Raw genomic sequence first — 26,594 nt, 5'->3', positions numbered from 1 at the left:
AAGCGAAATAGTGCAGACTTTTACGAGATCTCGCAAATCTGCAAAAATCATGTGATAAAGTAAACACCATGGAACGTCTCAAGCTTTGCCGTATATCAATACGGGCGCATCTGTGACAGCATTCACTTGACTTAACTCGTGAAAAAAACAACAGGTTTTCCTTGCAGGACAAAGACTTAATTTTTTGTAGCAAGCAACAACTTAACAGTAAAAATCATCCCTGGCAAGGTTTGTAGACGGTGTATCAGCTGGCATTTGACACAGGACCTGGGGCTGGATAATTAATCACATTTTAATTTCAATTTCCATTATGGCTATTCATGATTATGATAATATAATAATCTAAAAAAATCAATCACTGGGCTGCGCAACGTACATGCTAATTCTGGAGCTTGTAACGGTAAAACGGATGAGGAGTGATCGAGTGGGGAAAAAAAAAGAGCACCTCTACTCGAAGTTTTGGACGTCACCATGGTTGCTACTTTTTGACACTGCGCAAATAGGCCTAATCAATAATTACTAAGTCCACAAAAGAAGTAAGGCATTTGATTTTTCGCGTTGTCCTAACCGCGGACGTAGTCACATAATTGGCCAATAAAAATAAAACGGAATCTGCCATTGAATGCAGAATATCGTGGAAATTGACATAGATGTGAGAGAAATGCTGTCATTGTGAGGAGAAAGTAATGTGTTTGATACGGCTCATTCATTCCCGACACTCAACCGCCCCGTGTTGAACTGAACAATGTGGAAAAGACCCCTTGAAACAGGAACTTAACCAAGAGGTTAAAGCTAACAACAACAATACATACACCCACAACACAGCTCATTTGTTTGTGTTGTTGTGAACAACATCATTCATGGAGGTAACATTAATGTACAAACGACAGTCGCAACTTGATAAGCGCTCTCCCTTTTTGTAAAGCTTTAAGTCGCCTCTATACTTGTCAAGCTGAGAACAACAGCAAAGCACACTTTCTCCCTTCACAATAATAGTGCGGTGTGCCACATCTCGTCTAACTGTGGTAACAAAATAAAGATTTTAAAAAAAGTATCTGACACAAACATAATATATTTAAAGCACTTACTGTTTCATTTACAAATGTATTATGCTTTGACCTAAAATACTGGTCAAAATTGTCCAAAGATGTATTGCACCAATAAATGTAAGGAGTTTTGCATTTACTTAAACATTATATTTAAACAAGCACACATTCTATGGTGGTGAAAAAAGTTTAAAATGTTTAAAGAATTTAATAAAAAACAATTAAAGCAGCACAAAGTAACTTTTCAATCTTCATAAAATATTTTCATAACTCTTGGGACGCTACATGGACTTACAACTAGTTGAGGGGGTCTGTATCGCTTTTTTAGTGGCACTTTTAGTGGGGACGGCGTGGCGAAGAACCACCAATCAGAGGGTTACTGGTTCAATCCTTACCTTCTACCATCCTAGTCACGTCCGTTGTGTCCTTGAGCAAGACACTTCACCCTTGCTCCTGATGGGTCCTGGTTAGCGCCTTGCATGGCAGCTCCCGCCATCAGTGTGTGAATAGGTGAATGTGGAAATACTGTCAAAGCGCTTTGGGCTGCTTAAAAAGGAGTAGAAAAGCGCTATACAAGTACAACCATTTACCATTTACCACTGAGTGACGTTGAGGAGGGTGGCAGGAACCCTCCCTCACAAAAAACTACAAATATGCTGACTGGCTTTACGACATACGTCATTAAAAAGACGGAAGTCTAACAACCTCGTGCAATTACTGCTATATAGGTAGAAAAACGTCAAACAAAATACTGTATGAAGAAGTACTGTATAAAGTAATGTATAAAGAAAAAAACATTGTGACGACTGCAAACCGCAAATAAAGCGTTTGAGTATAATAAGTACCTTTCTAATGTGGAAAGATCAGTCCTACTGAATAATTGTGGTATTATTGTGTCACTTTGTACAAACCCGGTTTCTATATGAGTTGGGAAATTGTGTTAGATGTAAATATAAACGGAATACAATGATTTGCAAATCATTTTCAACCCATATTCAGTTGAATATGCTACAAAGACAACATATTTGATGTTCAAACTGATAAACATTTTTTTTTTGCAAATAATTATTAACTTTAGGATTTGATGCCAGCAACATGTGACAAAGAAGCTGGGAAAGGTGGCAATAAATACTGATAAAGTTGAGGAATGCTCATCAAACACTTATATGGAACATCCCACAGGTGTGCAGGCTAATTGGGAACAGTTGGATGCCATAATTGGGTATAAAAGCAGCTTCCATGAAATGCTAAGTAATTCACAAACAAGGATGGGGTGAGGGTCAACACTTTGTAAGAAAATTGTCGAACAGTTTTACAACAACATTTCTCTACGAGCTATTGCAAGGAATTTAAGGATTTTACCATCTACGGTCCGTAAAATCATCAAAAAGTTCAGAGAATCTGGAGAAATCACTGCACGTAAGCGATGATATTACGGACTTTTGATCCCTCAGGCAGTACTGCATCAAAAACCGACATCAGTGTGTAAAGGATATCATCACATGGGCTCAGGAACACTTCATAAAACCACTGTCAGTAACTATAGTTGGTCGCTACATCTGTAAGTGCAAGTTAAATTTCTACTATGCAAAGCCAAACCCATTTATCAACAATATCCTGAAACGCCGCTGGCTTGGCTGGGCCCGTGCTCACCTAAGATGGACTGATGCAAAGTGGAAAGGTGTTCTGTGGTCTGACGAGTCCACATTACAAATTATATTTGGAAACAGAGGACAGGGTGTCCTCCAGAACAAAGAGGAAAATAACCATTCGGATTGTTCTAGGCGCAAAGTTCAAAAGCCAGCATCTGTGATGGTATGGGGGTGTATTAGTGCCCAAGGCATGGGTAACTTGCACATCTGTAAAGGCACCCCTAATGCTGAAAGGTCCATACAGGTTTTGGAGCAACATATGTTGTCATCCAAGCAACGTTATCATGGACGCCCCTGCTTATTTCAGCAAGACAATTGTTACAACAGCGTGGCTTCGTAAAAAAAGAATGCGGGTACTTTCCTGGCCTGCCTGCAGTCAAGACCTGTCTCCCATCGAAAATGTGTGGCGCATTATGAAGCGTAAAATACGACAGCGGAGACTGTTGAACGACTGAAGCTCTACATAAAACAAAAATGGGAAAGAATTTCACTTTCAAACTTTCATCTAACACAATTTCCCAACGCATATTGAAACAGGGTTTGTATGTACGTGACAGTAGTTTCTGACCGTTTACGACGCAATGTGCTGGTTTTCATTGGAAATGGGATCTTTCTTCACGGAAAACACGACCGCTTTGGTCCACTGGCGCCGCCAAAATCAACCAAAACTGAACATTCTCAAGTGGGGCTTTAAAACGGGGAACGACATAAATTTTATTGTTTTTATATTGTTGTTATGTTAACTTATTGTTATTATTATTTTACTTGTTGTGGTTTATTTGTTACTAATTTATATTCATCCATCCATTTTCTGCCACTTATCCCTCTCAGGGTTGCAGGGGGTGCTGGAGCCTATCCCAGCTGCATTCTTGCAACTTCAGAATCAGCATTTGGGTCAACAAGGTGAAATTACGTTTGAAAACCTTTGGCAAGTTTACTTCATGTCCGTTCCCGCCCAAATGGTTGTGCTTGACTTCCTGTTCGACGAACGCAGATTTTAGCAGAATTGATCTGCCTAGTTTGTGGCGAACGCAAAAATAGAAGCTCTGCATATATTGAGCGCATGGATCCGGAATGGAAACGCCATGGCCTTGCTGTACTGCAGGCTTAGCAAACAGATAGATTGACTTGAATAAAAACGGAAAAAGTGGGACGGCATTGCGTTCTGTAGAAATCCGGTAAGTAGTAGTCAAGGGTAATGCTTGTTCGTCCAATTTGTAGAGTCAAGAGACAGAACGAACTAGAGAGAGAGAACCGCCCGCGGATGCTATAATGCTTCAAAGCAACTTTATGGATTATTATATAACTGAACATTTTCGCTTTTTTGAGTAGATTAACATTGGTCTGTGGATTACTGGGCCGCTAAGAGAAAGCGCAGCAGCGGCTGTGGTTAGTAAAGCGTGTTCATGGCTCTTATTAGCCTGCCTGACTTTGAGGAGGAAATGTTGTCGTGTTACAAACTTGATTCCTTATTTGTGGTTATTCCGAGATGGTTTTTTTTTGCCTAGCAGCTGAAGTGAAAGTGACTGTGGCATAATTACGCTGGTCTGATGGATAAACAAAATACCAATAGCCTTATTACTTGTCCAGAATTTTAATGGTCCACCTAGCCCAGTACTAAAAGTTATACTTTATCTTGTGTTGCCCCAAAGGCAGTTGTTAATAATCCTTGCATAATTATTTGTCACTACTTTTGTATTGGTAATGTTATTGTGTAAATAAACAGAATAGTTACTGTAATTGTTTAAATTGTAGCTAATGTTGTTTTTTTATTTATTGTATGCTTTAATCGTGGCTTTCACCGCTAAACAAGAAGAACTGTTACAAGTAAACGGTCAAGTTTACAACAATGTTCTCCTCATTGGCTCCGGTTTGGCTTGGTGTTGGCGTTTCTACACGTCTTAGGAAAATACTGAAACACTATGCGTCTCACTATTTGTGAAGCACTGCATTACACTAAATGTTGCAGATTATTAAAAACGTCACATCTCTCCTGTCATAGACCATCTTTAACCTGTGATTTTGCAGCAGATTTCTCTTGTCATGAACAGAATCTTTGAGAAATGTTTTTGCAGTCACAATTCAGTTGCATACCCCTGATGTTGTGTGTGATGTTTTCTGTAATCCAGGCTGAAGAAGGAAAGCCACAATGTACCCTATCCCTCAGCAATCCACAAAGTCCAGCTGCAGCAGTAGCTCCAGCATCACAGAGTTGCTGGCTGCCCTGTGCGACAGCAGCCTCGCCGGGGTGTCATGGAAGCGCAGGGCAGTGGGAGGTGTCTCACGGGAGGGCTTCCGCCGAGCTCTAAAAAGGCGTGCCTATGGCTCCCTGCTGTCGAAGCTTTTCCAAGAAGGCACCAAAGCCCTTCCCGCCGTGGGCCCGATGCCGAGTACACCTCCTAGGAACAAAGTCATCATGATATGTTTCGACCTGAGAAGGGCCGGCTGCCAGGAGGAGGCGGAGAAGCTGGAAGAGCAGCTGGAGAAGCTCCCGGAGGGAGCCGCCTCGGGCTTGAGCGAGGTAGATGCCGTGCTGGAGCTCCTGGTCCACCTCGCGGGCGCCACTCCCCCACCCCCGTCCTCCTTCAGTCGGGACTATATGAGGCGGGAGAGGCCCGTGTTGCGCAGGCCTCTGCCATGGCCCTACCAGAGCCAGGAGCTGCAGAGGCTGGAGGCCCGGGCATGGGGGCTAATATGTGCGGAGGAGTGGGCATCGTTGGAGAGCAGGTGTGTCACTCAGAGGTTGATGGATGCTGAGCCAGGCACAGGTTTATTGGCACTAAGGGCTAAAATAGACACGGAGGAAAAATTTGAGCGGGAGACCAGGCTTACTCTTTTTGGAGCTCTGCACCACAGCCGAACCTCAGACTTGGACATCAGACTGGACATGCCTCCTATGCCCAGTAATGTGGACGTGACTGGGCTCAGCATCAGGGTAGGGACTCTTGTTCATCTGCTCAACTATGTGCTAAAAGTACAAAACCAAGAAGTTGGCACATTGTGTAGATCGTAAATAAAAACAGAATACAATGATTTGCAAATCATACCTACTCAGTGGCCTAGTGGTTAGAATTTCCGCCCTGAGATCGGTAGGTTGGGAGTTCAAATCCCGGCCGAGTCATACCAAAGACTATAAAAAAATGGAACCCATTGCCTCCTTGCTCGGCACTCAGCATTAAAGGTTGGAATTGGGGGTTAAATCACCATAAAATGAGTCCCGGGTGCGGCACCGCTGCTGCCCACTGCCCCCCTCACTTCCCAGGGGGTAATCAAGGGGACGGGTCAAATGCAAAGGACAAATTTCACCACACCTAGTTAGTGTGTGATAATCATTGGTACTTTAACTTTAAATCCTTTTTAACCTATATTCAATTGAATAAATTGCAAAGACAAGATACTTAACGTTCGAACTGGAAAACTCTATTTGATGCAAATATTAACTCATTTGGTATTTGATGACTGTAAAATGTTTCCAAAAAGCTGGCACAAGTGGCAAAAAAGATTGGGAAAGTTGAGGAATGCTCATCACACACTTACTGTATTTGGAGCATCTCATAGGTGAACAGGCTTATTGGGAACAGGTGGATGCCATGATTGGGTATAAAAGCAGCTTCCATGAAAGGCTCAGTCATTCACAAACAGGGATGGGCCGAGGGTCATTACTTTGTGAAAAAATGCGTGAGCAAATTGTTTAAGAACAACATTTCTCAACCAGCTTTTTCAAGGAATTTAGGGATTTCACCATCCATGGTCCGTAACATCAAAAGGTTCAGATAATCTGGAGAAATCACTGCACGTAAGCAGCAAGGCTGAAAACCAACATTGAATGCCCGTGACCCTTGATCCCTCAGGCGTACGGCATCAAAAAGTGACATCTGTGTGTAAAGGATATCACAACTGTTCGACAATTTTCTTACAAAGTGTTGACCCTCACCCCATCCTTGTTTGTGAATTACTTAGCATTTAATGGAAGCTGCTTTTATACCCAATCATGGCATCCAACTGTTCCCAATTAGCCTGCACACCTGTGGGATATTCCAAATAAGTGTTTGATGAGCATTCTTCAACTTTATCAGTATTTATTTATTGCCACCTTTCCCTACTTCTTTGTCACGTGTTGCTGGCATCAAATTCTAAAGATAATGATTATTTGCCAAAAAAAAACGTTTATCAGTTTGAACATCAAATATGTTGTCTTTGTAGCATATTCAACTGAATATGGGTTGAAAATAATTTGCAAATCATTGTATTCCGTTTATATTTACATCTAACAAGATTTCCCAACTCATGGAAACAGCGTTTGTAGATGCCTGCTACTCTCTGGAGTTGAGAAAGTGTAATTTATGCAACCCCCTGGCAAAGACGTAAGGAAACGTGTTGTATCATTTCACTGCAGGTCCCACCATGCTTGGATCAGTCTGAAGATGAAGGCTTCCAGTCTGCATCCAATTTGACCCCGGACTCTCTGTCGGAGCCCAGCCCCAGTCTAGAGTTGGACGTGTGGGAGGCTTTGAAAACATTTCAACCTGGAGTACGCCGTTGCTGGGAAACTATTGGCTGGTTCGTCTAATTTGTAAATGTTTTAGATAAGTCCCTCGCACAGGTGTTGACACTGCATAATTTGCGACATGACTGAATACATTCTCCAAATGTACCTCGTACACTAGGCCGCCCGGGAAAAGAGACCGTTTGTATCTGAGCGAGAGCGGCAGAGAGGCCTTCGACCAGATTTATCGACTGTGGGAGGGTGAGATGAGGGTGGTCAACACAAGCGCGACCCCCCCAATCCTTCCGCTGTACTTGGACTCTCAGACGCTGGTGGGCGACCTCCTGAACGTGCTTATCGGCGTTGCATCGTCTACTTTTCTTCTCAATAAGGTATAGCTCTGTCGCCGTGAGCTTAAGAATGTGAACATATGTGGTCATTCCGAATTTTTTTGTATGTTTAGAGTAGGTCTTACTATTCATTTTAACATTGTAGTTGGATACAAATATGAATTTATGCGTTGTGTGTTCTTTGTGTTACTTACTGTTTTGATGTCACCCTTTATTTTTTTCATGATTGGGTAGTAGTAGGCCACACATTGATGACATCATAGATAATTGTAGTAAAAAATAAGTTTAGAAAGTACACTATTTAACCTATTAGGTACATGTTCATCTTGTTAAAAAAAGTCCTCTGCACATTTGGCTATATTAATATAATTCATACTATATTATATATTATATTTATATATACATATATTTGTATATAATGTATTTATTTTAAATTTCTACATGAATATGTCTGTTAACTTTATTTTATTTTGGTTTTGACATTATTTAAGTACCATTTTTAGTTTTGGCTCTTTTTCAACGCCCTACTCTACATTTATCACCCCTTGTGCTCCAACAAGAGCATACTAAAGAAGCTCATAAAATAACCCATTACATCAAAAAAGAAAAGCCACTTACAGAAAAACTAAAACACCAGGGAGGTTTTTAAAGTTGCTTCCCTATAAAGGTTTATATACCTTCCAAAGACATTTCCATTTTACAGCATGTACATGCTGCTGGAAATACCTACATACCTTACGCCGTCATGGAATGTGGTGCAGTTTTGTGTTTGTGATGTGAGCGGAGTTGCATTTCGAGATTTTCTTTACATTCCCAGAAGACTGCTGGTCTGGTACTTCTCATAAAACATTCATAAGAAAGACAACAAACATCAAAGAGTAGAATATAATCTTTTATCATGAAACAATATGGATGTGACTGAGTGAAATGAGATTTTACCTTTTTGTTTGCGCTTTTCCATTAGATGTTATTAAACTGAATAGGTTTTCATCTTGTTTGTGGATTTTCTTCCCAGAGTGTCCAGTTCGACGTCCGGCCTGGTGTGTGTGTGTCAGGTACCTCTCCGGAGAGTATGTCTCATCTTTTGGAGGAGCTTGCCCAGTATGGTACCTACTACCTGAGGCTGAGCCGCTTCTCGCTGCAGAGTGCTGACAAGAAGGGCCTGGTCTTCCAGGTAAGTTTGGGTCACCAGGGTCAGGTATTATGAATTGGTCCTGTATTACTATTTTCAAATATTTTTGTCCTTGTACTTTTGAACTTCAACATTTCGCATTTTGTGCACATTAACCTGCTCTGGGCACACACATTACTGTTATGACATCATTAAATAAGAACAAATTCTCTGGTGGATCATTAAAGTTTGTCTCAGTCTAAATAGTATATTTTGCACAGACTAGCAAGTGACTAGGGGTAAAAATCGATTTAAAAAAAAAAAAATTTAATCAATCCAACAAAAAAATACACAGCAATACCATAACAATGCAATCCAATTCCAAAACCAAACCTGACTCAGAAACAATCAGAACTGCAATAAACAGACCAATTGAGAGAAGACACAAACACGACACAGAACAAACCAAAACTAGTGAAACAAAAATTAATATTAGCAACAACAGTATCAATATTAGTTATACTTTCAGCATAGCAGTGATTAAAAATCCCTCATTGACATTATCATTAGACATTTATAAAAATAATAAAAAAAGAACAATGGTGTCACATAGGGGTGTAACGGTACACAAACATTTTGGTTCGGTACGTACCTCGGTTTAGAGGTCACGGTTCGGTTCATTTTCGGTACAGTAAGAAAACAACAAAATCAAAATTTTTTGCTTATTTACCAAATTTGTAAACAATGGCTGCGACCCCGAAAGGGAATAAGCGGTAGAAAATGGATGGATGGATGGCTTTATCCTTTTAACATTGGAACACTATAATAATTCTGCCCACATTAATCCACATTAAACTGCCTCAAGTTGTTGCTTTGATTAAATAAAATGACAAAACCTTTCTTCTACATATAAAAAGTGCAAGTCAACTCATCATGCTTAATTTATTACAGCATTTGGGAAGCCTGAAGTTGACTTTTATTATGTAAATGTTATATTTTTGTCAACATGTGATAGCTGGGGCCCTGCAATTCAAAACTAGGCTGCTACATTACTAATGATTAATATAACTATAGCTGAAAAAATAGTACAATAGCAATAGAGACTATTCCTCCCTGAACACCATGGACTTCATGTTAGTTCATGTGAAATAATAAACAGACAGGGCTTTGCTGCTCCTAACACACACACACGCACACACACACGCACAGCAAAATGAGCTAAGGTTACGCTAAAAGCTAATTAGCCTTCACCTCAAGCCAGAACTGCGAGCGAGCTGAGCTGCAGTTTAAGTTTCTAGAAGGTCAACAGGCTCATAGTGATGCTAGTAGTAGTTGTGACTGGGAAGTGTTTTTTATAATTTGTGGAGAGTACGCTGTCCGCTGCTAAACAAATATCTGCTCGACGCTGAATGATTGCTCTGAATACGCACTGCTGATTGGCTTTGTATGTAACTAATCAGATGGTTGTGTGGGCGGGACAATGATGGGTGCTCAGACAGAGGCAGAAAGCAGAGCAGCTTGTTAAGACTTTACATTACAAACTCGTTCGATACACCTCCGAACTGGACCGAAACCTCCGTACCGAAACGGTTCAATACAAATACACGTTTCGTTACACCCCTAGTGTCACAGTGGCTTACACTTGCATCGCATCTCATAGGCTTGACAACACACTGTGTTCAATATTTTCACAAAGATAAAATAAGTCATATTTTTGGTTCATTTAATAGTTAAAACAAATTTACATTATTGCAATCAGTTGATAAAACATTGTCCTTTACTATTATAAAAGCTTTTTACAAAAATCTACTACTCTGCTTGCATGTCAGCAGACTGGGGTAGATCCTGCTGACGTTACAGTGAGGTGGACGTACTTATTTGGACATTAAATAAAGTCTCAGACTACTTTTGTAGAGGGTGGGATGTGGTTTCATTTGCAATATGGGAATACCTCCAGAATCAAGCGTCTTGCAGATGACTCAACAAGGGGTTATAAAAGTGTCTGTGGAGCAAAATGTACATACACCAAAGCATATCTATTCCATACTGTCTAGAGCGCGAATGTTTTAAATGTAGATTAAAATTGTCATAATGTATCAGCTTGAATGATAACATGTGTGTCTGAAAGGCATTCACTGGAGGTCTGAGGAAGTACTTGCATTACTACAGAGCGTGTGTTCTCAGCACGCCGGCCACACTGAGCCTGCTGACCATTGGCTTCCTCTTCCGCAAAGTGGGCCGACAGCTCAGGTGAAATAAATTGTATTCCCTTTTGTGCTTTTGGCTTTAATTTCCATGCTTTTGAACATGAATTTCTACTTTCATCTAAAGCTATCTGTGGGAACTATGCCGTGTTGACGAGCCTGCGGTTGCCGACCAGGCCTCCTTCCCTGTGGTGAGTGTCTTTTAACTGCAATCTGCTCACATCTTTTCATCATTTACATGGGATACTGCGGCTTTGCGCAGGGGGTCAAGCTTCTCTCCTACCTGTACAAGGAAGCTCAGAACAACTGCAGCAACGAGAACTACCCAGTCCTGCTGTCTCTCCTTAAGAGCAGCTGTGAGCCATACACCAGGTCAGCAGCGCACACGCCGCCATCTTATTTAATAAACATAACAGACCGTACTGCTTTTGTCTTTACTGTGTGTCTTAGGTTTGTGTCTGACTGGGTGTATAGCGGCGTTTTTCGAGATGTTTACAAAGAGTTCATGATCCAAGTCAATGAAGAGCACCTCAGCATCAGAGGTGAGACTCGGACTACTTTTTTGTTGCTAAATTCTTTGCTAACCTACTGAAACACATGAATTATCAGCTCCTGCTCAGGTATAAATAACTCAGTCTCCTGTGTAATGTAAAGTTTCTTTGTGCTCACGATACAGCGTTGTTGGCGTCAAATTTTGGATTAGTTCTGCCCAAACCGACTCCGTCCAGTCTGCCTAGAATTTTTTCTTTTTGCTAAATTTTTGTTTTAGTAGGCAAGGGAATTTTATTTACAGAGCAACATTAGTACACAAGGCTTTACAAAGTGCTTGTGTGACACAATATGAAGCAGAACATTTAAATCATAAAATAAAATCATAATTTAAATCTGAGTGTAGATAAAATACTTTCAATTGTCATAAGCAAGACTCAATAAAAGTGTAATAGAGACTTTCTGTTGTTTTGATCTCCAGTTTTACCAGGCATTTATTATACATCTTACAACATAATCTATGAAACATTTATAAAAAAAACAACCTTTAATTATTTTACTTCAAATATTTTTTTTATGTTAATGAAAATATATTCATATGTGTGTGTATGTATATGTATATATATATATATATATATATATATATATATATATATATATATATATATATATGTATATATATATATATAATGTATGTATATGTTTCTATATGTATGTATATGTGTGTGTATATATATTTTTATATATATTTATATGTATATATATATATATATATATATACACGTGTGTGTGTATATATAGATACATGTATGTATATATATATACATATGTGTGTATATATGTATATATGTGTGTGTGTGTGTGTGTGTGTGTATGAAGGAGCTGAGCCGGAAGGCAAAGCCCTCAATTTATCGGTCGATCTACGTTCCCATCCTGTGAAGTGAAGTGAAATTATAATTATATAATATATAAATATAATTTCAACCTCACTTCAAATAAAATTTGAAGTGAAGTGAAATTATATTTATATAGCGCTTTTTCTTCAAGTGACTCAAAGCGCTTTACATAGTAAAACCCAATATCTAAGTTACATTTAAAGCAGTGTGGGTGGCACTGGGAGTAGGTGGGTAAAGTGACTTGCCCAAGGACACAACCTACAACCCTCAAGTTGCTGGCACGGCCGCTCTACCAACCGAGCTATACCGCCCCATGGTCATGAGTTTTGGGTTATGACCGAAAGGACAAGATCATGGGTACAAGCGGCCGAAATGAGTTTCCTCCGCCGGGTGGCGGGGCTCTCCCTTAGAGATAGGGTGAGAAGCTCTGCCATCCGGGAGGAGCTCAAAGAAAAGCCGCTGCTCCTCCACATCGATAGGAGCCAAATGAGGTGGTTCGGGCATCTGGTCAGGATGCCACCCGAACGCCTCCCTAGGGAGGTGTTTCGGACACGTACCACCGGGATGAAGCTACGGGGAAGACCCAGGACACGTTGGAAAGACTATGTCTCCCGGCTGGCCTGGGAACGCCTCAGGATCCCCCGGGAAAAGCTGGACGAAGTGGCTGGGGAGAGGAGAGCTTGGGCTTCCCTGCTTAGGATGCTTCCCCTGCGACCCGACCTCGGATGAGCGGAAGAAGATGGATGAATGGGATGTGTGCCTGTATGTTTGTGTATATGTATATAAAGCACTTTGTTTCAATTTAAAAAGATGTTGTAAATGTGCTATATAAATAAAATTGACTTGACTTGACTATATACAGTGGGGCAAAAAGTATTTAGTCAGCCACCGATTGTGCAAGTTCTCCCACTTAAATTGATGACAGAGGTCAAGAAGTAGTTGGTCAATAACAAAAATTAAACTCAATACTTTCTAATATAACCTTTGTTGGCAATAACAGAGGTCAAACGATTACTATAGGTCTTTACCAGGTTTGCACACACAGTAGCTGGTATTTTGGCCCATTCCTCTATGCAGATCTTCTCGAGAGCAGTGATGTTTTGGGGCTGTTGCCGAGCAACACGGACTTTCAACTCCCTCCGCAGCTTTTCTATGGGGTTGAGGTCTGGAGACTGGCTGGGACACTCCAGGACTTTCGAATGCTTCTTACGGAGCCACTCCTTCGTTGCCCGGGCGGTGTGTTTGGGATCATTGTCATGCTGGAAGACCCAGCCACGTTTCATCTTCAAAGCTCTCACTGATAGTAGGATGTGTTGGCTCAAAATCTCACAATACATGGCCCCATTCATTCTTTACTTAACACGGATTAGTCGTCCTGTCCCCTTAGCAGAAAAGCAGCCCCAAAGCATGATGTTTCCACCCCCATGCTTCACAGTAGGTGTGGTGTTCTTGGGATGCAACTCCGTATTCTTCTTCCTCCAAACACGACGAGTTGAGTTTATACCAAAAAGTTGTATTTTGGTTTCACCTGCCCACATGACATTCTCCCAATCCTCTGCTGTATCATCCATGTGCTCTCTGGCAAACTTCAGACGGGCCTGGACATGCAGTGGTTTAAGCAGGGGGACACATCTGGCACTGCAGGATTTGATACTGATGTAACCTTTGTTACTTTGGTCCCAGCTCTCTGCAGGTCATTCACCAGGTCCCCCTGTGTGGTTCTGGGAATTTTTGCTTACTATTCTCATGATCATTTTGACCCCACGGGATGAGATTTTGCATGGAGCCCCAGATAGAGGGAGATTATCAGTGGTCTTGTATGTCTTCCATTTTCTGATAATTGCTCCCACAGTTGATTTTTTCCACACCAAGCTGCTTGCCTATTGTAGATTCACTCTTCCCAGTGTGGTGCTGGTTTACAATTCTTTTCCTGGTGTCCTTCGACAGCTCGTTGGTCTTGGCCATAGTGGAGTTTGGAGTCTGACTGTTTGAGGCTGTGGACAGGTGTCTTTTATACAGATAACGAGTTCAAACAGGTTCCATTAATACAGGTAACGAGTGGAGGACAGAAGAGCTTCTTAAAGAAAAAGTTACAGGTCTGTGAGAGCCAGAGATCTTCCTTGTTTGAGGTGACCAAATACTTATTTTCCACCATAATTCACAAATAAATTCGTTAAAATTCCTACAATGTGAAGTCTTGTTTTTTTTTTCACATTCTGTCTCTCACAGTTGAAGTGTACCTATGATGAAAATTACAGACCTCTGTCATCATTTTAAGTGGGAGAACTTGCACAATCGGTGGCTGACTAAATACTTTTTTCCCCCACTGTATATGTATACATGTATGTTAAAGTTAAAGTACCAATGATTGTCACACACACACTAGGTGTGGTGAAATTTGTCCTCTGCAAGTGACCCATCCCCTTGATCAACCCCTGGGAAGCGAGGGGAGCAGTGGTGCCGCACCCGGGAATCATTTATGGTGATGTATGTGTGTGTGTGTATATCACAAACACAATCTTCCAACAGAAAAATAAATACAAGACTTCCTGGATGCACCCACGATTCAAGCAATGGCATCTGCTGGATTACATCATCGTGAGACGCAAGGACACCAAGGACGTGCACATCACCCGAGTTGCCGACTGTTGGACTGACTACCGCATGATTATCTCCAAGTTGCGAGCGTCAGTACGTCCCCCTGTTCGTCTCCAAAAAACTGGCAAGAAGCAGTTGGACTGTGCCGGACTTGAAGCAGACGAGGCCCGGAACAGCCTTCGATCCTCCATTGCAGGAAAGCTGCAGGAACTCGACCCCTTCCTGAGCCCTGAAGGCAGTGTTGATGACAACTGGACCAAGCTTAGCTCAAAGCTGTATGAGGCTGCAGCCGAGTCTATTGGCTACCCCCGTAGGAGGCATCAGGACTGGTTTGACGAAAACTCAGAATCCATCAGAACCATACTGAACCCTATGCACAAGGCCCATAACACAGCCCTGAACAACCCTACATCTGTCAGGCTAAAGCAGCACTGGAGAACTTCAAGGAAGGAGGTCCAGTTTGTTCTACGAAAACGGAAAACTGACTTGTGGACTGACAAGGCTCAAGAAATCGAACATTTTGCAGTCAAGAATGACATGCACAACTTCTATAATGCTGTGAAAACCATCCATGGCCCCAGGAACTCCTCTCTCTCACCCGTGAAGTCGGCTGATGGTTTAACCCTCATAAAGGACCAGAAAGAAGTTGTGGACAGATGGACGGAACACTTCCAGAAACTTTTAAACCAACCTGCCACCTCTGATCTGGCAGTGCTGGATGAGCTGCCCCGCTACCCAACTATAGAATAACTGGATCTTCCGCCAACCTTCTCTGAAGTCTGGGCTGCAATTAGGTCACTTAAGAACAACAGATATCCTTAAGCAGGGAGGCTATCACTGTACCACAGCAATTTTCCACAACATTGCTGACATATGGAAGCGCGGAGCAGTCCCCCAACAATGGCGGGATGCAAGTGTCATAACCATATATAAAGGGAAGGGTGAGACGTCTGTCTGTGGCAATAGTAGAGGAATATCCCTCCTGTCTGCTGCCGACAAGGTTCTTGCCAAACTGATGCTGTCAAGACTCATACGAAGCATAATAAAACACATGTTGCCTGAATCTCAATGTGGCTTCAGGAAAAATCGCAGCACTGTGGTCATGATTTTCACTACACGCCAGCTACAAGAGAAGTGTCGGGAGCAACATCAAGATCTGTACATGGCGTTTGTGGACCTATCAAAGGCCTTTGATACGGTCAACAGAGACTTGCTCTGGGCGGTCCTTATCAGGGTTGGTTGCCCGTGGAAGTTTGTAAACATCCTGCAAAGTTTCCACGAGGGGATGATGGCTCAGTTAACAGGAGGACAGGAGTCTAGGCCTTTCAAGGTATCCACAGGTGTCAGACAGGGTTGTGCACTTGCACCTGTGCTATTCAACATCTTCCTCATGAGTGTCACCTGGCTACTGCACAAAGAAGTTGAGGGAAGCAGTGATGTGTTGGTGGATTACAGGTTGGATGGAAGTTTATTTAACATCAGAAGACTGCAGGCGGCTACCAATGTCAAAACTGTGAGCATTGTAGAATTACAGTATGCTGATGATTGTGCCTTCGTGGCATATACATCAAAGGCTCTGCAGGCGACGCTAACAGCTGCTGTGAAGGCCTATAGTAGACTGCGTCTCACTGTGAACACTGTAAAGACTGAAGTACTCTGCCAGGGGAACTCCCCTCCGCCTACTCGACCACCATCACCTGTCTTTAACATCGATGACAAGCCCCTAGCAATAGTCCCTGACTTCAGAAAACTGCAGCATGGACAATGATGTTCAAAATCGCATAAGGTCTGCCTCAGCCTCCTTTGGTAGACTGCGTAAGAGGGTGTATGTGAACAAAGACCTCAGCAAACGTACCAAGGTGGCAGTCTACCAAGCCATCTGTGTCTCCACACTATTATACGGCTGTGAAGCTTCGACCCTGTATCGCCGCCACATCCAACAGCTGGAGAACTTTCACATCAGATGTCTCCAGCGGATCCTTGGGCTGACATGGCCTGATTGTGTGCCACACACGGAGGTCCTTAGCAAAACTGGTACTAAGAGCATGGAGGCCACTTTTCTCAAGTACCAATTGCAAAACACCATCAGAATGCCTGTTGATAGACTTCTGCAACAACTGCTGTATGGTCAACATCATCATGGCCAGAGATCTGCAGGAGGCCAAAAGCGGAGATATAAGAACCAACTGAAAATAACTCTCAAGAGGTGTAGAATACAACACACACAGCTGGAAATCTCTGCCTCAGATCACCCTCTCTGGAGGCAATTTTGTCATGAAGGCCTTCAACATTTTGAAGAGGAGAGAAGAGCAGCAAGTTAAGGGAAACGCCAGAGGAGAAAGATGGGCCCTGTAGCCAAGACCACAACAAACACTATCTTCATATGCCCCCATTGCAATAGACCATGTGGCTCTCGTATTGGACTTTTTAGTCACCTCAAAACCCACCAGTAGAAGAAGTGGAAGTCATCATCGGATACGATGGACTACCATAAACAAGTAAGCAATATACAGGGGGGCAAAAAAGTATTTTGTCAGCCACCGATAGTGCAAGTTCTCCCACTTAAAATGATGACAGAGGTCTGTAATTTTCATCATAGGTACACTTCAAGTGTGAGATACAGATTGTGGAAAAAAACATCCAGGACTTCACATTATAGGAATTTTAAATAATTTATTTGTGAATTATGGTGGAAAATAAGTATTTGGTATCTTCAAACAAGGAAGATCTCTGGCTCTCACAGACCTGTAACTTCTTCTTTAAGAAGCTCTTCTGTCCTCCACTCGTTACCTGTATTAATGGAACCTGTTTGAACTCGTTATCTGTATAAAAGACACCTGTCCACAGCCTCAAACAGTCAGACTCCAAACTCCACAATGGCCAAGACCAAAGAGCTGTCGAAGGACACCAGGAAAAGAATTGTAGACCTGCACCAGACCGGGAAGAGTGAATCCACAATAAGCAAGCAGCTTGGTGTGAAAAAATCAACTGTGGGAGCAATTATCAGAAAATGGAAGACATACAAGACCACTGATAATCTCCCTCTATCTGGGGCTCCATGCAAGATCTCATCCCGTGGGGTCAAAATGATCATGAGAAAGGTGAGCAAAAATCTCAGAACCACACGGGGGGACCTGGTGAATGACCTGCAGAGAGCTGGGACCAAAGTAACAAAGGTTACCATCATTAACACACTACGTCGACAGGGAATCAAATCCTGCAGTGCTAGACGTGTCCCCCTGCTTAAACCAGTGCATGTCCAGGCCCGTCTGAAGTTTGCCAGAGAGCAAATAGATGATACAGCAGAGGACAGCCCCAAAACATCACTGCTCTCGAGAAGATCTGCATAGAGGAATGGGGCAAAATACCAGCTACTGTGTGTGCAAACCTGTTAAAGACCTATAGCAGGGAGCGGCAACCCAAAATGTTGAAAGAGCCATATTGGACCAAAAATACAAAAACAAATCTGTCTGGAGTCGCAAAAAATTAAAAGCCATATTACAGATAGTGTGTCATGAGATATAGATTGAATTATGAGAACTTAAAGGAAACTAAATGAGCTTAAATATACCTACAAATGAGGCATAGTAATGCAATATATACATGCAGCTAGCCTAAATAGCAGGTTAGCAGTGACCAAGTATGTCTGATTAGCACACTCCACATAAGTCAATAACATTAACAAAACTCGCCTTTGTGCATTCATGCACGTTATAAGTATGGTGGACAAAATGAGACAGAAAAAGAAGTGGCATAAATCACGTCTGACACAGTCGGAGAAAGTTATGCATGTAAACAAACTAGGGTGAGTTCAAGGACCGCCAAAATTAGTAGGACAAAACGGCGCTCGCCAAATACTCGAATCAGTGAGGCATATTTAATACAAACAGTGTGCGTTATAGCAATTAGGGAGGTTTGTGTCATGTTTGTCCTCCTACAGAAACCAAATTAAAACAAAAAATATGTTTTTTCCCCTCATCGTTTCCATTTTTCATATATTTTTGAAAAAGCTCCAGAGAGCCACTAGGGTGGCGCTAAAGAGCCGCATGTGGCTCCAGAGCCGCGGGTTGCCGACCCCTGACCTATAGTAATTGTTTGACCTCTGTTATTGCCAACAAAGGTTATATTACAAAATATTGAGTTGAATTTTTGTTATTGACCAAATACTTATTTTCCACCATAATTTACGAATATATGCTTTAAAATTCCTACATTATGAATTCCTGGATTTTTTTTTTTCACATTCTGTCTCTCACAATTGAAGTGTACCTATGATGAAAATTACAGACCTCTGTCATCATTTTAAGTAGGAGAACTTGCACAATCGGTGGCTGACTAAATACTTTTTTGCCCCACTGTATATATATCAGGGCTGCGAATCTTTGGGTGTCCCACGATTCGATTCAATATCGATTCTTGGTATCACGATTTGATTCAAAATTGATTTTTTTTTAAAAATTCAACATGATTCTCGATTCAAAAACGATTTTTTTTCCCGATTTAAAAGGATTCTCCATTCATTCAATACATAGGATTTCAGCAAGATCTACCCCAGTCTGCTGACATGCTAGCAGAGTAGTAGATTTAAAAAAAAAAAAAAGTTTTTATAATTGTAAAGGACAATGTTTTATCAACTGATTGCAATAATGTAAATTTGTTTTAACTATTAAACGAACCAATAATATTACTTATTTTATCTTTGTGAAAACATTGGACACCGTGTAATGTCAAGCTTATGAGATGTGATGCAAGTGTAAGCCACTGTGACACTATTGTTCTTTTTTATTATTTTTATAAATGTCTAATGATAATTTCAGTGAGGGATTTTTAATGCTATGCTGAAATTATAATTAATATTTATACTGTTGTTGATAATATTCATTTTTGTTTCATTACTTTTGGTTTGTTCTGTGTCGTGTTTGTGTCTCCTCTCAATTGCTCTGTTTATTGCAGTTCTGAGTGTTGCTGGGTCAGGTTTGGTTTTGGAATTGGATTGCATTGTTATGGTATTGCTGTGTATTGTTTTGTTGGATTGATTAAAAGAATAAATAAATAAAAATAAAAAAAATACATTGATTTTTAAAAAAAAATGAGAATTGATTCTGAATCGCACAACGTAAACGATTCGATTCGTATTCGAATCGATTTTTACCCACACCCCTAATATATATATGTGTGTATGTATATATATATATATTGTGTATATATATATATAAATATATGTATATACGTATATATATTTATATATGTATATATATATATATATTATACCATGAATTGATTAACGTGGACCCCGACTTAAAAATTTTTTCCCACACCCCTAATATATATATATATATATATATATGTGTGTGTGTGTGTAAATATATACATATATATATATATATATATATATATATATATATATATATATATATATACTGTATATATATACATATATATATATATGTGTATATATATGTATATATGTATAAATATATATATATAAATATATGTATATACGTATATATATATGTATATATGTATATATATATATATATATATATATATATATATATATATATATATATATATATATATATATATATAGATACATATACCATGAATTGATTAACGTGGACCCCGACTTAAACAAGTTGAAAAACTTATTCGGGTGTTACCATTTAGTGGTCAATTGTACGGAATATGTACTGAACTGTGCAATCTACTAATAAAAGTATCAATCAATCAATCTATATATATATATATATATATATATATATATATATGTATATCTATATGTATAATAAGCGGCAGAAAATGGATGGATGGATGTATATATAAATCTAAACTATGTATGTATGTATATATGTATGTATGTCCACCCTGAGATCGGTAGGTCGTGAGTTCAAACTCACGCCGAATCATACCAAAGACTATAAAAATGGGACCCATTACCTCCCTGCTTGGCACGCAACATCAAGGGTTGGAATTGGGGGTTAAATCACCAAAAATGATTCCCGAGCACAGCTACCGCTGCTGCCCATTGCTCCCCTCACCCCCCGGAGGGTGATTTAAGGGTGATGGGTCAAATGCAGAGAATATTTTCGCCGCACATAGTGTGTGTGTGACAACCATTGGTACTTTAACTTCAACATATATACGGTATGCATGTATATATGTGTGTGAAAAAATCTATTTTCACACTCTGTCATAAACAAAATATCTAAATTTGTAGCATAATAGCTTTTGGTTAAATTTCACAGAATGTAAAAATCAATTTGAATGTGCTTATATTCGTTGTAATACAACTGCTAAATCATCTTACAGCTTGAATAACTTAAATCTCCCCTTGAAATGTGTTCCTAAATAAGAAATATATTTCTATCATAGTTAGTCGTTGTTTTATCTATATCAGTGATTCTCAAACTTTTTTCACCAAGTACCACCTCAGAAAACACTTGCCTCTCCAAGTACGACCATAATGATCAACATTAAAACACAGCAGCGTGGTAGGCCTAAGTATTCATTAAAACAAATGAGAGTTTTTATTTAACAAGTATATTTATTTTTTGGATTGCCGTAACATTACACACACTGAACTGGGTTTCAATATTTAGTTTAGTGATTCTTTGGCGTACCACCAGAATGGAGCCTGCCTACCACAAGTTTATACTACGGTTTGAGAATCATTGATCTACAATATAGCATTAACCAATATGTCCTAATATTTTGGTCATTAGGTAATCCTGAGTATGTTTAAAGCTCATATTATTCAGCGCATTGCAGTTATTTTTTTCTTCAACAATCAATATAATCAAGTAGCGGCGACTGACTGTGGCCTGTCCAAATGTAGTTTGTCACGCAGGGCTCCGTTCAAGGTCACGCCATGCAGTTGCTTTGTCAGGCTAAGAGGTTAATTTGCTCTTTGGCTGCACCTCATCAACTCCCTCGCTTGACCCCGTGCACCCTCTCACTCCGGCTTGTCTGAAGGGCCCCCAAATGTCATCGCGGGCAAGGGGAAGCAATCAGCAGGCCAAGTCGGGGCAGGCTGGCTGTAAAACGCTGCAGAAGCTGAGTGCTTAGAGCTTTGAGTTCAGGTTGGACTGAGCAAAGCTATTTCCAACTAAAAGACAGGTCCTGCAAGTCATCACTAATAAATAGTTCTAATATGTTATGTACTTTAATCTGAAGGATTCTGGGATAGTCATTTCATTTTCATCAGTAATATGAATATTTTGCAGACAAGCACTTTTGGGTCCACGGCTACACGTTGATTTCCAAAGACGTGGAGGAGTGCGTGCCCGTCTTCCTGAGACACATCGCTAACGACGTGTACGTCTGCGGGAAGACCATTAACCTCCTCAAGATCTGCTGCCCTCAGGTTAGTTAGCCTGGTTTTACTCGTGAAATATTTTCAACAAAGTCGCTACAGCAGTACCTCGCAAGATCCAACCTATCTCTATCCTGAAAAACTGGTCAACTTCCATTATATCTGAATTTTGAATCACATGTTCCAGAAGAAAGTATAAATAATCAGTTCCATAGCCTTATCTTATAGGGATGCTATTGGACTCGGTATAATACTGGACGGTTCGGTCTGCCCTGCATGGGACAATCCACCCTTATGGACAGCGGTCCTCATGATTGCGAAAAATCAGGGTCTCCACGTAATGTCCAATCACCGTTGTGCCTCTTTTCTCCCTCACATAGTTGTAAGAAAAATGATAAAGAATAATGGCCAGACTGTAGTGAAAAACTGTGTCCCACTGATTGCAGGTGCTCAGGCATATATTGTCAATGTGACTGAATTATTTTTCCAGACTGGGAGAACAAACTAAGTTAATTGAAAGAAAAATCTAAATTTCATGTCTACATATTTTGTAAATGACACTTTTTGTTTTTGTGTTTGCTCTAATCCACCTCTTCAGATATAACAAGTACTAAAAACTCTGCAGACACTTTTTGTTCAAATTATTTTTTTACTTTGTGGTACAATGGCAAGAGCATAATAACATATGTAATGTGTGGACCAGCCTGAAACAGAAGCCTGGCAGCCAAAAGTAGGCCAACAAACTGTATGATCTATTCAACTGGTGTGACTCTGGCCCCACTGCAACTTTCACACATGTCCAGGCCATTTACACCTCAGCATTGTCCACAAATCCCTAGCAAACCCCTCTCAGTCAGCCCCCCACTACGCACCAGCTCAGTTCACCGCACCCACCCATCACCCACCCAACACGCCATCAGTCTGGATCAAGTGAGGAGGGAGTTGTGAAGAAGCAATGTCAGGAAGGCTACAGGCCAAGATGGCATCAGTTCCAGGCTACCCAGGGAATGTGCAGACCAGTTAACTGTTGTGGTCCCTTATATTATAACTCGGGCCCCAGCCTAAAAACAGTCCTTACACTCTGGAAGACCTCCTGTGTGGTTCCAATCCCTAAAATACCTCATCCCAAGGAGCTGAACCTCTTCAGACCTGTGGCCCTAACCTCCCACCTCATCAAGACATTGAGTGAATAATCCTCAGCCACCTTTGCACACACAGTGTCACCAATGGACCCCTTGCAGTTTGCCTACTGTCCAGGCATCAGGGTGGATGATGCCATCATCTACCTGCTGCAATGGGCCCTCACCTACCCGGAGACCACAGTAAGTGTGGTGAGAGTCAAGTTCTTTGACTCCTCCAGTGCTTTCAACATCATCCGGCCGGTACTACTGCGAATGGAACTGGAAGAGGCGGGAGTGGACCATTACCTGGCTGCGTGGATCATTAACTACCTCATGGACAGTATGTGAGGCTGTGTGACTGTTCTTCAGATGTGGTAGTTTGTAGCACAGGGCTCCCCAAAGGACGGTGGTCTCACCTTACCTGTTCACGCTCTATACCTCAGACTTCAGACATGACTCCAACTGCTGTCATCTGCAGAAGTTCTCAGACGACTTTGCAGTGGTGGGATGTGTGTCTTAAGGGAGCGAGCAGGAATACCGAGAATCTGTTAAGGTGAAGACGGGTGGAGGGAGACGGCACAACAGTGGAAGTCCAACTCAATTATTTATTGAGTAATTAATGATTACGTGGGATGTGTATGCTACTATGTGTTTGAGTGTGAACTATGTGCTGGAATTAACATATGGAAATACCGTAAGGAATGTTGTCGCTCGTGTTGGATGGTGGCCTCCAAAACCAGAGGGAGGAGGCAAAGGCAATCCGGTGTCCAGGCGTGGTCGTGGGGCAGGAGAGAGAGTCCAAAGTCCAGGCAATGTGTCGGGGATCCAGGAGAGCAATCATGGTTCCAGAGAGGATGGCAGCGGGAATGGAGACAGGGGCTGTGGGAGGATGGAGACACGAAGAAGATCACAACAAAGCAGGAGGAAAATGAGCACAGGAATAAATCGCTGGTGAGAGTCAGATACGTGAGGCTTACTGCAAGCAATAGCAACGTTCCAACGACGAGGAGTCAGTGGCGGGAATCTTTATTCTGTCATCCGTAATCACTGCCAGGTGTCTTGATTGATGATCGTCTCCAGCTGTGTGAGTGAGCGGTCAGCGCTGCGCGTGTGGGGGCGTGTCTGGATGTGGCGCGTATAGAGGCGTGTCTGGACGCACTCAGAGTGGAGCCGCCGAGCGCTGCCGCAGACGATGGCAGAACAGACGGTGCGTGTGTCATAACAGAATCAATCCCAAGCTTTGTCGACTGGTGTGCAGGTAAGCACCTGCACTTGAACACCAGTAAAACAAAAGAGCTTGTGATTGACTTCCGGCGGTCACTTCTACAACCCATGTTGAACATCTAGAGATCAGATATAGCAGGGGTCGGCAACCCGCGGCTCCGGAGCCACATGCGGCTCTTTGATTACTCTGGTGAGGGTCAGCTGCATACTTGCCGACCCCCACGATCCATCCGGAAGGTTTCTGATTTCAGTGCCTTTCCCAAAATTTGTCTTGAGGTAAGCATGCTCAGAGTTTCACTCGGACAGCAACATTGAGGGCGGGCCGTTATGGCAAATTCCATAACGTCCTCTAAACAGGGATGGGAATTTTCCGCGGATCCACGGTATTCCGCCGATTTTGGCGCCGCCGGTCATTTATATAATATAATGCCAATGTGTGAAGGCACCAGATTGGCTAGCTCTACAATCCGCTGACGACATCAACCAATGACATTGCCCGTTTTAGGCGTCTGCACGCGTCGTTTGCCGACAATATCTAGTCCCTGATCCTCAATTATTGTGAGCGTTTCTGAAATTGTATTCTTATAATATTATATCTTACATAATTCGTTATAATAGAAGAGAAACAAGATGGCGCCGGTGTGTGGTTCGCCGCTTGCCTCTGAGCACTACTGCCTGTTTTGAGGTTATTTTGACGTGTGTTTTTAGGACCATCGACTCACTTCTAGTGTATGAACGCCAGGAGTTGTTGAGGATAGGGGAGTCAGTACGGTCATGTGAACTTTTACAATGCAAGAGACTCTGATTCATTTTTCTGTGCTAATGCTAACCTACCCGTGTGCTTCCGTCGGGTGAACACGCCGCTGCCCAGGAAGCGGAAACGCCGAGGAGTGCGATCTGGCCGACTGGTAAAAGTGAAAGCTTGGTTGGCACATCCTCACGCGGTGAATATCTCTACTTCCCCTGGACTACAGCGACTGTTTTGGTCGCTAATTGTCGCGGCGGGCGCTTTGACTGGTCGGCGGGACAGCGGGAGGATCCCTGCGCGCTGCGCCCTCTTCGCTCATCTCACCGGGGCTTAGGTGGCGTGTCCCTATTTAATCTTCGGCCTCAGTGCTTATATTGCAAGGACATTGTGAACTATGGATCTCGGGGAAAGGTGGCACTCTTTGACCACACGAAGTCGGCAAGGCATCTAAGTAAAGTGACTTTACAGAGAAGTAATTTTTCACTGGGATCTGCCTTCAAGCTGAAGTCAAACATCGTCACAAATGCAGCCTCAAATCAACTATCGACGCCTCCCACCTCCGACTCGGCTCCACTCACACCAATCTACGACAGACGAGTCCATTCAGAGGTACAATACATGATCTTATGTATTTCAAAATTTTTATATTTCTAATTCTGGTTAATCCATTTGTAGGCGTATTTTTGTCTATAATCCAAAAGTATGCAAGAATTTGATGTGTAAACTTGTATACATAAATTTCATCACATGATACATTTTTATGAAAATATTTGCTAATAAATGTGAAATTTTGGTCAGGAGAATATTGTTAGAAAATGCATCCTAAGCTAACATAGATTTAAACATTTTTCTGGGGGGGCATGCCCCCAGACCCCCCTAGCACTCGGGTGCGGCAGCTGTGCGGCCTTCCGCAAAGCGGTGTTTTAGGATTAAAAAAATTTCAGCTGATTTTGTAAATCTTCATTCCCATCCCTCTCTAAAGTATATTATCGTGCCCGCGTTTACACAAAATTAAGTGAGTGCCGGCTGGCACGTGTTGTGTGAAGTCCTTTCTACCATACTCAAGTTGCTGCAAGGCATAGTTAGTCAACAGCCGTACAGGTTACACTGAGGGTTGTGATACAAACAACTTTAACACTCTTACTAATATGCGCCACCTTGTGAACCCACACCAGAATAGAAGGGCAAACACATTTCGGGAAAACATCCGCACTGTAACACAACATAAACACAACACAACAAATACCCAGAATCCCATGCAACCCTAACTCTTCTGGGCTACATTATATAATGTTTTTTTTTTTTTTATAATGAAATCAACATAAAAAACACAATATACACTTACAATTAGTGCACC

The 26,594-nt window shown here is 41.6% G+C and overlaps 1 protein-coding gene across 4 annotated transcripts in view; it reads left to right on the top strand.

Moving 5' to 3' along the window:
• The window catches only part of tubgcp6 (tubulin gamma complex component 6), a 71,376-nt gene that overhangs the window by 6,840 nt on the left and 37,942 nt on the right, over positions 1–26,594 (top strand). For 3 of the 4 annotated variants that reach the window (XM_061916732.1, XM_061916729.1, XM_061916730.1), the window contains exons 2-11: positions 3,530–3,601; positions 4,828–5,633; positions 7,095–7,258; positions 7,366–7,576; positions 8,550–8,708; positions 10,774–10,895; positions 10,977–11,040; positions 11,112–11,221; positions 11,300–11,391; positions 22,056–22,195. In XM_061916732.1, the coding sequence (XP_061772716.1) occupies positions 4,848–5,633; positions 7,095–7,258; positions 7,366–7,576; positions 8,550–8,708; positions 10,774–10,895; positions 10,977–11,040; positions 11,112–11,221; positions 11,300–11,391; positions 22,056–22,195 (1,848 nt within the window). In that variant the 5' untranslated portion in view covers positions 3,530–3,601; positions 4,828–4,847. The remainder of the gene's footprint in view (positions 1–3,529; positions 3,602–4,827; positions 5,634–7,094; positions 7,259–7,365; positions 7,577–8,549; positions 8,709–10,773; positions 10,896–10,976; positions 11,041–11,111; positions 11,222–11,299; positions 11,392–22,055; positions 22,196–26,594) is intronic. The other variant, XM_061916731.1, reaches the window with a different exon arrangement.

This window comes from Nerophis ophidion, linkage group LG12, assembly GCF_033978795.1.
Source record: "Nerophis ophidion isolate RoL-2023_Sa linkage group LG12, RoL_Noph_v1.0, whole genome shotgun sequence".
NCBI lineage: Eukaryota > Metazoa > Chordata > Actinopteri > Syngnathiformes > Syngnathidae > Nerophis > Nerophis ophidion.
Note: the sequence above shows the minus strand (reverse complement) of the source record. Positions and strands in the feature narration are given on the sequence as shown.